Below are 14170 nucleotides of genomic sequence, written 5' to 3'. Positions count from 1 at the left end.
CTTGTGACTCTGTTTTGCTTCCTCACACACTTTGCATAATTATGTGTGTTAAGAATTCTGAAAATGTGAATAGACTTCACCAATTTAGAAATAAATCTCCTATCCAGAAGTGAAAAGAAGTGTGAAAGACCTTTATTACTTAGGTTCTCAATCTACTTATGAACTCTAACAACTGATAAACTCTAGATAAACAAAAATCAAAATTCATAGCTGTAAATATAGATTTGACATTCTGCTTCAAAATATGCAGTAGAGATTTAATTTTTTTGTGCAGTAGTACAGAGAGATACAGAAGGATTTCAATACATCCAAAATGGTAAAAATAATATTCTCATTATTAAAAAAAAAAAACTCTTCAGTAGCGTATATCAGGCAAAAACTGACCTGTTTTTAAAATTAAGATTATAGACTAGGAATTAAATAGAGTGAGTATCTTCTAGAGACTTGAAAACAGAAAACATTTTCCTTGCCAAGCATAGGGATGGAAATAAGCCTTCTCTTGTTTAATATACCTTTACTTTAGAAATGAAACAATTGAAATTCCCTCAGAAAACAAACTGATGCTTATATACAGAACTCTAAAAGAGTCATATAGAATAAAGTTTCTACTTCCTTAGTTGACCTGGTCCTTGAACATGCTACCTTGGTAGTAGTCCCAAGGGTTAAACATTCAGATATTTCAATCTGCAGACCAAATGGGGTTCTTTCCCATTTTATAGATTAGATTTACAAGACAGTAATTTTCTTGCTCCTCTCCTCCATCTGCACTATTTTGTTCATTACATTTTTAGTGATTTGTGATAATTTGTCAGTCACTCCTCCGAATACGCTAACTTAACTATTTTGTATAATTTTTTTCTTGGTGTACTGCACATGCTCTTAAGGGCTAAGATGCCGGATGCTATGGTTTCACCAGGCATTTTTAATGCCGCCATGCTGTGTTTAACTTTCACGTTTCATTAAGCATCAAAACTGTGAGAATTAAGTGTCTGATTCTGATGTCTCAATAAAAAGTGATAGTTATATTTGGCAAAGCAACAGCAAAAAAATAATAGAAAAATCATATCTTCTTTAACATTAGAACTCTGAAAAGGATGTTGTGGAAAGTACTTAAATATATCAAGAATATTTGAATGATTTCTTGAAACTAGAAGGACTTTCTAAAATAAAAATAAGACTTTTGTTTTTAATGATCTAGAAAGCAAGATATACCAGTATTTGTATTCATCATTTAGGTCATACATTCAATTGTATTCGAGACTTTGGCTTAAAAGTCTACTCTAAGATATTATTATACTTTTGATAACCTTTACATTAAAAAAAAATAACTTAGCACTCAGTTTCCTTAGGTGTAGGGTGTCTTCATTCCACTGTTTCCTTTACTAATAATTCTAACTCTATTTCTTTTCCTTCACATATCTTTTCTCTCACTTACTCTGAGTACTTTCCAGTTGTTCCTTTTATTTAGGATCTTAAAAGGAGTTAACAGAGCAGAAGGTCTCTGACTTACTTTCAAAACTATAGGTTACTGGAGAACATTTAGATTTGGAAGGATGGGATGACTTGACTCTTTAGGCCTGCATAGATTTTAGCCCTTAAAGTAATATACACTTCTGTATTGTGAATGATTTTTATTTATGGCTTTTGAAAATCAGTGTTATGGCTTTATAATTGCGTCTTTTTACAAATGCGGTACTTTTTAATTTTCAGATGTACAATGTTTTATGTGTGTTTAGATATTTATATGCTGTCTTATTTTTTAAATACTGTGGTCTCATAAATAAGATAATCAAGAGTTTGAAAAGTATTCCTTATAATGTTTTATCTTGAAGAAAAAAAAGCTCAAATAATAATTCTTAGAATTGCTTGAAAGAAAACATTTAAAAACTCATGTAGATGATAGAATTAAGCATTATATAATAAGGGTGTTTTCCATTGTTCCAAAAAAAATCAGGATGACATTGTTGACACAGCTGGTGGGTCTGTTGAGAGACTGTATTGTTGCTACTGAGTTTTGGAATCTCAAGACTAAGTCTTAACAGCAAAAATATTTCTAGTATGATGTGTTTAAATTTGTTATTTCTTATCTTACATTAATTATTTCAGGCATACCAGTTTTTCTTCAACTTTAATTGTGTGCATACTTTCATGTTTTTGAAGTATAGCTCACCTAATCAACATTTTCTAGGTATATAGCCTTTCTTTCTTCTTGTTTTCTATTCCCATGAAGAAATGTATTGTTACACATGTATGTAACTTTGTCATTCATTTTTATATTTCTTTATTTTGCTCTGTCTTGTGTCTGTCTCTAACAGGCTCATCTCATCTCTGTACCTCCCTCATCTCCTACCCTTTGGGTACTCTAAATGCGTTGAAGGTTTCTGAGGTAGTGTAAACCAGCTTGGTCTCTAGGTTAATAGTAATGTACCTCCATGTCTTCATCCCAGTTTCCTTCTATTACACATGATTTTCAGTGGATTAAGCAGTAGCAAATACTGATATACTTCAGTGGTATCTTCTTCTCCTATTGATTTGAATTTGGCTAAATAGAAATTTAAAAGCTGCTGTTTTATAATACTTATATATGTAATTTACTTAAAGAGGAAGAAAACTATAAGTAAGGACTTGAATTAATGTAATTTTAATACATTTTTTGAGAACATATTTATGGTTGTCTTTCAATACTGAGATGCTTTAATGATACTGACACTACTTAAAGTAGAAAACATAGTAATTCTGACATAGTCTCATGCTCTCCCCACAACTTTATGATGAGGGAAATGACTCTGCCAGTTTTGCAGTGGACTTGGTGAAAAGTTTTTTGTGTAACAAGCGGAAAAGCAGAGCTTCCATTTTCTAGTTAGAGGTTGCTTGAATTACTCTCAGTTTTCTCCTGTGCTTGCCCAAATCTTTTATGATTTGCCTTGGAAAAGTACATGGCCTATAATAACTTTTTATCTAACTTATATATGAACCCTACATGGAGGTCCAGAGGAAAAAATGAATTCATGACTCAAAGGAAAATTAACTCAAACAGTTGCTGATATGAATACTATATAATATGCACTTTAATTGATAAGATGTATAACAAATATTGGAATTTTGGATGTAAGATGGTGAACTCTTTGAGTTTAAAAGGTTGGAAAAATTAAAATATATGGTAAATATATAAGGATGATGTTAGGTTTCTCAAATGTTTACATTCAAATAGTCATGAACATGTCTCACTTAATAACAATAGTGTCCAATTTTCATTAGTTTTTGAATAATTTACCCTGAATATAATAAAGTTTTAAGTTAGTAAATGTCTCTTTTTGGATAATTATCTTAATGTCTCAAAGTTATTTAGTTATTAACAGATGTGATTAAAAATTGCAATGACATTTACTTATAGAATATATTAGTATGGACAGTGATGAGTGGGCATAGTGAAGGTAATATAAAGAAACAGGCAAAAATATGTATGTTCAAAAGCATTATGGCATATTTATTAGAAAAATTATCATAAAAAATAGCATTCATAAAACTTCCACACATATATGGGAATTCTAAATCCTAACTTTATACTATTTTGTCTTGGAGGGGGGAAAATCCTAGCAAATTCTTTGTTATCCTTTTAGGACACATATTCACTTTCTGGCTGAATGTAAAATCCTGTACCTGAAAATTGTCTTCTATGAACTAGTATTGTTTTAGATATCAATGAGAAAATAAGAGATGCCCTTTCAAAACCTAAATTTACTGATTCTTCTTATGTAATAGTATTTGAGTTAATGAAAGTCATTTTGAAATCTAAGCCCATCACCTTCTTCTGAAAGGCAGTGATAACTGGACTAAACTAAAGAAATCAGTGTTTAGACAGAAAAAGATTATAGTTGACAACAGAATTATAAAAAGTATTTAATTTATGAAATTTCCAGTAGTTAGACTATAATTAATGCACAGGCTTTAGATGGTTAGGTAGGTAGGTAGGTAGGTAGATGGAGCAAATAAAATTTTAAGCTTTGTTTAAAGGCTTCAAGTTTTTCAAAATAACCCAAACCAAACCTCTCAGTTTAATTTTTAAATAATAATACCTACGCATTTTTCAGGTTTTCAGTTACTGCCTTGAAAGTATACCCATTTAATATGTGTTGTTTCATTTTAACAAATTAACATACACATTGAGAAATAAGATTTGGAGTACTTTTTAAACTTCGATGAGATTAAATGTATTTAACTACTAATATTTACTAATATTTAACTATTATCTCTGAAATATAAGAGATATCAAACTTGTGGTTTATATTCCTATGTCATAGGCTGGTAGTTTTTATGCTTTTTTCCTGCATTAGCATACATTCTATGCACATACCTAGAATCTAGAACTAGCAGGGATATTTCTGTCATCTCGTATATCTCCTGCTAGTTAAATACTCTCCACTAGGTCATTATCCATATCACTTAAAATAGTCATAGAAAATATTTTTCAAATCCCTTCCTGATTATCAACTTTATGAGGTAATATTTTGTAAAATTTCCAGAACAAGAATAGCATTGAACAATAAATCTCAAATATATTAATACTTACAAGAGGAAATACAAGTGCCAATGTTTTAAACATATCTCATGAGCTGAAGGTAATTTATGAAATATTCTGCTTTTAAAGTATATATGTGAAAACATAGGCTATCCAATTTCTTCAAATTTTAAGTTACAGCATATTTTCTATCCAATGAAATCTCTTCAAAGTTGATGAGTTTGTACTGGGTTGACTATTTTTGTATGTTTGCTGATTGAGTTAAATAATTGTTCTTCCATGTAGTTTTATATCACATGAAATAAGTTATTATAAGAAAGCAGATATATGTTTATTTAATTTAGCCATGCCTTGAATTTCACTGTTCAATTTTACAGAACATTCAGTAAATTTAGGTTTAAATATATCTAATGTTCTAACTCATGAAAATATGGAGAAATGATGTGAAACTGGTGATTGAAGACATCTGTTAGTAGCACAAATGCATTATGTAAAAGGTTTTTTTAAAACTACAGTTATTATTTTGAGAATGATAAATTAAATGGCTGCTAATGAACAGTTCACAGTCATAGCTGCACACTGCAGTTAGAAATGGGAGAATGAAAATAACTGATGCAGCTTATGTCTGTCACTTCTCTAAAGTTAATATTTTTTTTTGGAATTCACTGTAATCAGAATTTGTGTTGCAATTATACTCCAATAAAGATGTTGAAAAAATTATAACTTTTATATACTTATAAAATTATACTTTATATTGTAAATTATAAATAAAATATAGATGTGTCACTTTAGAAATTGTTTAGGATTGTATTACTCTCAGATTTTTATGTTCTAAATCTATGTCATTTATAGAAGTGCTGTATCATGTAGGGTCAATGATCAATTCTACTGAACTGAACTCTCTCTCTAGTCTAGGGTAAGACACCTCCCCTATAGGTCACAAAAGAGAAGAATATCCTAAAAAAAAAAAAAAGAATTTGTGTACATGGTTTAAGGTGAATTTGCTTTTAAAGTCATTTGAAAAATCTTCACCAAATGTATTACTTTACTTTGTTTAGTGAAAGCAGTGAAATATTTAAATTTTAGAAGAATCTTAAGCCCATTACTCTCTGGCAATATAACAATTTTAAACCATAAAAAAATTGTACCTATTAATAAATGACCCCTGCCTGAGAGGCTTAATAGTTCAAAAAGCCAAATTATAGTAATATTTGAAAGTAAATTATCAGTGTTTTAAGTCACACTTAAATTCTAGTTAACAAAGAATAAGTGGATTTCAAGAGAATTTAAAGAATTTAAAGAAGACGTATTTGTATATACACTAGCAGTTTAGAGAAGTTCAGTAATTGGAGAAGATGAAACTAAAGGTAAACTTGGAATAAAGTTGGGATTTAGGCAGGTAGAGAGAAGAGCTAGGCAGAGAGAAGAGAAAATATTCCCATCTAAGACAGATGAGAATAAGAGCAGTATTTCTGAGTCACTGAGTTATGGTTATAAAATATGTTCAAGGCTTCGAAGCTGGGTTGTCATTACTTGTATCACAGTAAAAGTAACAAGTGAGGATGGAGAGAGTTTAGGGAAAAGAGAGATACATGTGAAATTAAGCAAGCATCGTTAATTTTTATAATTTAATTGCTAAATAAGGACAGATTTCGTGTAAGTTGTGATTGAAAAGACTGTTTCATATTTAGTGAATAATGGAATGTAATTACCCTTGGTTAGCTGTTGTCACATTCTCAGCTGTACTGTCCACTTAACTAATATCATAATCTTTCTTATAATGGGGAAAAGACTACAAAATAATTAAGTTGCTGGTTAGTGTTAATGGAAAACAAATACAATTCAAATTTATTGATCTCTTGTCATGCAGACCAATATCAGTATGCTTACACAATTGAATAGTGAGAAGCATAATATCATATTCACAGTATTCGTAGTATGTGAGGTAAAGTTATTTCTAACTGAACCTCTCATATAGAAATCTCTAAAAGTTGTTGTCAAAGAATTTTTTCTCTTTGGTTTGTTTTCTCAGTTGCAGTAGAAGCTATAAATATGCTATGTACTTTTCACATAAATATTCGCCCTTTAAAAAACAACATTACATTTAAAATTCTTCAGTCTGAGCTTAAATCATAATAGATGTCTATCTTGTCATATATACACATATGCATATACATATACATATATATCCCAATAGTTTTGGATAAAATTTAGAAATCACTGATGTTTCAAAACCATGATTAGAGTAAAATCTTTTTGTAGATGTTCTTTCTTCATAAAGAATAAAGAGTCTTAATCTGAGAGTCTTAATCTGAGAATTAGTTTACATTTTCTTGACTGAATTCTCCCGTTTCTATCTGTAACTGATAAATAAGAATATTTGTATTTATATATATCTATTTATATTGACCCTTCATGCTTACTTCATTAAGAAACCTATGTTGGTTTAGTTTAATTCATATTTCACTCAATATGTCTAGAATTATGTAAGTAATTGTTTGTATTCTGTAATAACAATCTCTTTTAGCAGGTCAGGTTGTTTCTCCTCAGTCGGCTCCAGCCTGTGTTGAGAATAAGAATGATGTGAGCAGGGAAAACAGCACTGTTGACTTTAGCAAGGTAAGCTTTTCTCCCTCTCATTTAAGGAAGCCTCTGAGTTATTACTAGAAATTATCAACCATTTTAAGAGGTGTTGACACAATTTTTTTTTGCATGCACATTTGTTTTGTTTCTTATCCAAAGCTTGATATTGTTACAGATAATGTTAGCATTTAAGTTCACATGTAATGTTCTGCCTATTCACAAAACCAAACGTGTAAGTTTTATGCATCGTGTTCAGGTTTCAGCCACTTGGTGTGATGCATCTCTTCCAGTAAAAAGGATAACTGGACTTCACAGAGAATTTAACAGAAATTTATTGTTTAAAACTTTTGCTAGTTTTTTTTTTTTTTTTAAATAATTTTTCCTCTATTTGTGGAAAAGCAAATCATGTAACTTAAGGCTTCACTGTCGTGACTCAGAGAGAGGCATTAGTGTTAAGAAACACTAGAACATAGTAAGACTGAGCAGAGTTTTGAATAAAAACATAATAAAGACTGACTGTTGAGGGATCCATCTAATTGGAGACAATTCAGATGAAATCATTTATTTGAATGTATTCTAAGAAAATAATGCGTGTGAAAATAATGTGCTTTTCTTAGCAAATTCCTGACATCCTATATGTGCTATCGCAGGCTGTGGCAAGCTAACACTTGATCAGGAAAGAAGAGTTTTAATATTGACCAAAAATAAAGAGAGTCAACACCTTTCTTTATCTGAGTGGCTGAAACAGTAATCACTCCGAGTAATTTGTTTTTCACAAGGTCCTTAACACTCGGAAGGATTGTAACAGTGGGAGGAGGTGGGAATGGGAGGCAGTTGCCTGCATCAAGCTTCTGAAAAGATTAATAGCGATCAGCTCCTTGCTGCTGTTTCAGAATCCCTCTGCCAGTGCCAAAATGGTCTGGGTCCAGTCCTGTGCATGCTCTCCCTCTGGTGCCTGGTGGAGTCTCTGTGGGAGCGTGGTGTACCAGCTTAAGTCTGTTAATTATGCGTGCAGGGGCTGGGAGGCCAACAAAAGGGGCATGCTAGTCCATGTGGGATGAAACAAAGGCATGAAAAAGGACCTCCACACCAGCAAGAGAGAGAGGTGAGGGCACCCTCGGGCTCTGTTTCTACAGTGGTTCAAAGCTCATCTCACTGTATGGAGGCATGTGATTCAAATATTAAGCCAGTTCAAATGTATTCCATTTCCTCTCCAAAAAATATCTTTTTAAAGCATCACATCATCATTCATCTGCAAGTTGGAATAAAATTGTCGCAAACTGCCATACATTTAATTTCTGATGTTCTTCATTTGAAATAGGATCTTAAAAGCAATGACATAAGAAGTCTCTTACTTATTTGTGCAGGCATCAACAGTATAACAGGAGCACAGTGAACATTCTCAAAAACAGTGATGATAAATCACATCCTTTCAAATAATTACCTTTTACCTTTTTTTAAAGGATATAACCCTTTGACACTGAATTTTATATCTCGATATCATTTTGCTTTTAGTTGCCTGACCTAGTTTCGCAGCCTTCAAAAATGCTTCAATACATTTGAAAGAAAATGAATATAGCCAATTGGAGACAGTAGTCTTATTTTCAGGGCTCCTAGAACAATTTGAACTATAGAAGAGTGAAAAATAGATTTTCTTTTCTTGAATCCTTTTCTTTCTTATTGCATTTCAAATCACTGGACTGCTCCAGTTTTTAATGAGAAAGCTAAATTTCTACAGCCCTCTACTCAGTGCCAACCATCTATATTTCTTAGTCTCCTGTCCATAGCATGGCACATTGGAAAGAACATGCTTTTGAGAAAGAGCATTTATAAGCTATGTAATCTTGGAGGAGTTCTCTGACTTCATCTTTCTCATTTGTAAAATAAGAATAATACCTATTTATAATTTTGGGGGGAAGATTAAGTGAGAAATTATAGAGAGCGAGCCTGGCAGAGTGTTGGGCTTATAGCAGGTGTTCAATAAAATGTGGCTACTATTATTACTGTTGTTGTTGTTGATATCAGTGGGAACAGCAGTGTCAGATGTAAACGCTAGACCAGAATTTAATATGTTTTGGCCCCCACTGGATCTCCAGTGCCTTGAACAGTGTTTGGGATGTACATGTTGAGTGAATCCTATGAGGTTCAATATAATTTAAGCCTTCAGCTCTGGATTTTTTGGGGTTTTTTTTTGAAAAACAAAGTAATACTTCTTACCTTATAACCTGGAAGGACAGAGTAGTAGGATTTGGAAAGAACAAATGTAATGCATCATTATGGAAACAAACTTTAGTGCCAGATTTTGCAGGTGCATGAGTTAAGGTTTTTTAGCCTAATGATTTCAGTTTGGTAGTAAATTTATCAAAGTGAATCTATCAGTTAGTCTACAGATTACTTTGTTTATTTAAATATTTTAAGTTTTAATATGTAGATTCCAAATCCCAGTAGAATTTTGAGATGTTAAGGGATAAAAGTCCTTTTTCATTTCATGTGACTTGATCCTATGTTCTGTCTACATTCAAACTATATATTTTTAACCCTTCCAGTGGTTAGGCCCATCGAACTTATTCGTTTAAGGAATGTTTGAAAATATGATCTGAACTGTCAGGTTTTTTGATTTCTATAATGCTTTTTTTTAAAATTAATTAATTAATTAATTTATTTATGGCTGCGTTGGGTCTTTGTTGCTGTGCGAGGGCTTTCTCTAGTTGCGGCGAGCGGGGGCCATTCTTCATCGCGGTGCGCGGGCCTTTCACTGTCGCAGCCTCTCTTGTTGAGGAGCACAGGCTCCAGACGCGCAGGCTTAGTAGTTGTGGCTCACGGGCCCAGTTGCTCCGCGGCATGTGGGATCTTCCCAGACCAGGGCTCGAACCCGTGTCCCCTGCATTGGCAGGCAGATTCGTAACCACTGCGCCACCAGGGAAGCCCCCTATAATGCTTTTGAAAAGCAGATGTGTTATGTTTTTAAACTGACAGGTAGAAGATGGCTATTTTATTATTTCCCAAATGTTGGCGATTTCTTTTATTTCAAATGACTTAAAGAAACTTCCACATTATTTTCTGTGTAGAAAGAACTCTCTTCTGCATCAATCTTTAATATGTGAAATATGAAGAGTTGCATTATTAAATCCTGGAATTGTAGGAAACCTTAGAAATCTCATTTAGAAGGTGAGAAAGCTGAACCCCAGATTAAGAGAGCTGCTCAAGATCACTGGTTGGTTAGTGTAACAAGACCATTTCTCCCCAGGGAATTTCTATTACTTTTCTTGTACTTTCTATAATGAGCTTAAAACTTAAACTTTCTCCCTAAAGACCCATCTGTATTTCTTTAACATCTCAGCATGTAGCTTGTCCAGACATTTCCAGTTCCACCATGATCTTCTGTCTAAACTTGTTCCCTAGAGATATAAGTGTTTCTCATCCACAACTTAAGTATCAAATAACCAGAATAAAGCATCTTTTCCTTCTTAGCATAAAGGTCTGGAGACCCCAGAAGCATGAGTATAAATCCAGATCCATAAGAGTATAACTTGATTTCTTCAAGATTCTGTTCAGAGGACCAGAAAAATTTCCTTATGTTTATTCCGTATTTGAGTCCACCTGAAGAATGTCTTAAGGCCGTAGGTCAACCTAATTCCTCAGAGCTGTTTTTGATATTTGTAGTTTTATAAAAGGTTAAACTGTGGTCCTTAAATGTGATCTTTTGTTATATTAAAAGTTAGGTTGCCAAATAAGGTTCTTTATGAATTGTATGTTAACTCAAATACAAATATACAGGGCTATCCCAGGAATAATATAATATATAATTGTATAATATAATAATATAATTAGATAATATGTTGTATAATCTATTACCCCCAAATATATGACTACTCCAAGAATAATATAATGTAATGAGTATAATATAATGACTACTCTAGATATATATTATTTAACTATAATTTATTACATTTTAAATCAAGATAAATTTGCTAATCCTGAAATTAAATTCAGTATATTTAATGCATTTTTTTCAGTAACAGATATCAATCAATGATATATTAGGTATTGTATAATGCAAAAAATAATATGTAAAGACCATGTATTTTCTTTTATAAAATTAAGCTATTTTAGCATACTGGTACTCCTTGATTTAATTCAATTGAATCTTAAAGCAGTCATGTGTATAATTGCCACCTGCCTGAGGTACAGATGCTAATAGTTAAGGCGATGGCATTTGTCAAGAAATAAATGAATTCACAGAAAGTTTTCCAGGTTGAACTTAAACTTCTCATTAGAGTTATGACAAGTATTACCAGTATGACTCACACTGATTATCAATTATAGATTATCTTAAAAAGCTATTTTCTCATTTTAAATTTTGTTCCAGTGTATTAACATTGTATAATTGTTATTTCTATTGAGGGGGAAAACTTAATAGTTCACTATTTTAGGCTCTGAGAGACTTATCTCCATAAGTCTTTATTATGTTTTTCTCACAGGGCTAATAGTGTATAGGTATTACGAGCTTACAAATTTGTATTTGGAAGCAAATTTTTAGGTTAAAAACTTTGGAATTTATAATATTTTTCTTTTTCTTTAAATAGAACATTGCTTCTATTTGATATTTTTAGTGGAGTACTGTGGATTATTTTTATATTTAATCCTTGTGATAAAATGTATACTTCATATAATGGGTTTCATGTTTTGTGGCTCCCTTATCTTACAGAAAATTAAGTAGTTATAAACCTTCTAAATAGCTGTGCTGTGGTCTTGATTTCAGAAAACAACAAATTTAATGTAGTCACTAAAATCTGGCTATGGACATCCTAAGGTATTCCTCCTAAAAGTTTTAATTTTTCTTTCATTTTAAACTGCTTGGAAAAAATATTCTCAAATCATTAAATTTGCAGAAGAAATATCTGACCGAAAAAAAAGTCTTGTTGGCCTCATTGTATTTGCCAGAGCTCTTCTCTCTCTCCCTCTCTCCTCTTCTTCCTCCTCTTAATTTTCCTCTCCCTTCTCCTCCACTTCCTCCTCATCGCCTCATCCCCCTCTCTCTCCCTCTTTCTCCTTCTTCTTTTCCTTCTCTCTGTCTCTGTCTCTCTCTCCTCTTCCCACTTTGATCTTTGGTCCCCATTTCATTAACATGAGAGCATAAAAACAGTTATTACAGCAGTTAAACTATTGTTCTCCCTGCAAACAGGTTTCCATTAAAAGCAACTCAAATGAATTAGAAACAAGAAATAGGCCTTGTAAAATTGACTTTAAAATCACTGCTTGGTTTTCACTGAGGCTCTCTGTATGCAAATTGATATTTATGCCTAAGACTATTTTACATTCATTTTCAGACTTCACCCTTTACTCCAAGCATTTCTTTTTGTTAATGATGCTTTTGTTTTGTGTGCATTCATTTCAGTCACAGACATTTCATATCAGAAATTCAACAATGGCTCTTCAGCAACTCCAAATGTTAATATTTTTATTCTTGTTTCCTTTGCTCTGCCATATCTAAATTCTCTGATGAGAAATTAAAATTGAAGATTGATCAAGCCAAGTATAGAATGTGAAGGATATAGAACAATTAAGATAAAGTTGAAGACTAAAGTCATAATTTATACTATAAGGAGAATCATGATTATATTTCTTTTGAAATAGGCATATTTTGAATATTAATTAATTGAAATGTATTGTGAACAAAATTAAGATAATGTAGTATGCAAATATTTAAATCTATTGACAAATGCTAGTTAAATTAAGATTAAAGTATATTCATTTAATTGAACACATATTCCTTTCTCCCTGAAAATTTCAAGATTACTGATGCTGAAAAAGAATCTTTTTAAAATATTGAATAGAGAAACTAGAGTATTCAACGTATTAATGACAAATTAGAAAAATACGAGGTAAAAGAAAAAAGTTTTTTTTTTAAGGGCAAGTAAGACATTTAACTATTTTTAAATTTATTTAAACTATATTTATATAAGCAATATTTATTTAAACTATATTTATTGATGGGTTACCATGTGTGAAATACTGTGCTAGGATATGATTTAACAAATTTTTCCAATTTTGATTTACCTTATTTTACTTTGTGATGATCTCAGGTTGATCTGCATTTTATGAAGAAGATTCCTCCAGGTGCTGAGGCTTCAAACATCTTAGTTGGGGAATTGGAGTTTTTGGATCGAACTGTAGTTGCGTTTGTCAGGTTGTCTCCAGCTGTATTGCTTCAAGGACTGGCTGAAGTCCCAATCCCAACCAGGTAAAAAGTATAAGAGCATCTTTTGCACTTTTCTTAAGCCATTTATCTGTGGGAAAAAAAGGTGTAAATATAGTTTCCTCTGAGAGTTTTTTCTAGAAACTAAAGTGTAATCGACAAAATTATTGTTTCTTCTTGTTTGTGGAGGAGGGCAAAAAGTGCTTTAAAAATTATTCAGTCCTTTCCTCCTTCCTCTCAAATTTCTATGTTTTCTTTTAGGCATGCTCCTCATCTCTGAATACCCTGGTCTATATCACCATATAAATCCTTTCTTACAATTTTGGTGAAAAGTGATAAAGTATTAGGCTTTTCTCAAAGATTGCATTAGACTGTGGGATCCTGTATATGAGTGTGATCGTACTTAAAAAGATCAAAGTTTTCAAGGCCTGCCTTATGCTTGACTGAGTAGGCCCTCAGAGTACATGTAAGTGCCATCATTAGGATACTACCTGCTGTATCTAATGTACTATAAGATTCAATCTTAGGCATAGTATACTTCACATACATAGTCTTAAGAATCATTGATAGTAGCATCATGGTACTGTGGTTGAATCTGAATCAAAAGTACAAATTTAATTTGATTACCTGAACTTGTTTTTCATTCAGCTGTACATAAAAACTAACAACTTCACCACAATACAAACTGAATTTTGTTGTTTATCATTTATCTCTATGTTATAGAGATAAGACTGTCCATGGGCAAATTGAAAAAAGAATATTGTCTACAGAACATTAGGTTCCTAGCAATTCCTCCAGGGGACCTTGTTTTCTTTCCTTCTCCCTCCATCAAATGCGATTCCTGTATATAGACAGGCTTTCACTCTGAT

At 32.1% G+C, this 14170-nt stretch overlaps 1 protein-coding gene across 3 annotated transcripts in view; it reads left to right on the top strand.

The window, feature by feature from the left end:
• The window catches only part of SLC4A10 (solute carrier family 4 member 10), a 208257-nt gene that overhangs the window by 86479 nt on the left and 107608 nt on the right, over positions 1 to 14170 (top strand). Inside the window, exons 7-9 of one of the 3 annotated variants that reach the window (XM_068545005.1) lie at positions 7050 to 7138; positions 8118 to 8207; positions 13189 to 13346. In XM_068545005.1, the coding sequence (XP_068401106.1) occupies positions 7050 to 7138; positions 8118 to 8207; positions 13189 to 13346 (337 nt within the window). Of the gene's footprint in view, positions 1 to 7046; positions 7139 to 8117; positions 8208 to 13188; positions 13347 to 14170 lie in introns of all 3 variants that reach the window. The other 2 variants (XM_068545004.1, XM_068545006.1) reach the window with 2 other exon arrangements.

Source organism: Eschrichtius robustus, chromosome 5 (genome assembly GCF_028021215.1).
Source record: "Eschrichtius robustus isolate mEscRob2 chromosome 5, mEscRob2.pri, whole genome shotgun sequence".
In the NCBI taxonomy this organism is placed as follows: Eukaryota; Metazoa; Chordata; class Mammalia; order Artiodactyla; family Eschrichtiidae; genus Eschrichtius; species Eschrichtius robustus.
The sequence above is the reverse complement of the archived record's forward strand: the minus strand, read 5'-3'. Positions and strand labels throughout refer to the sequence as shown.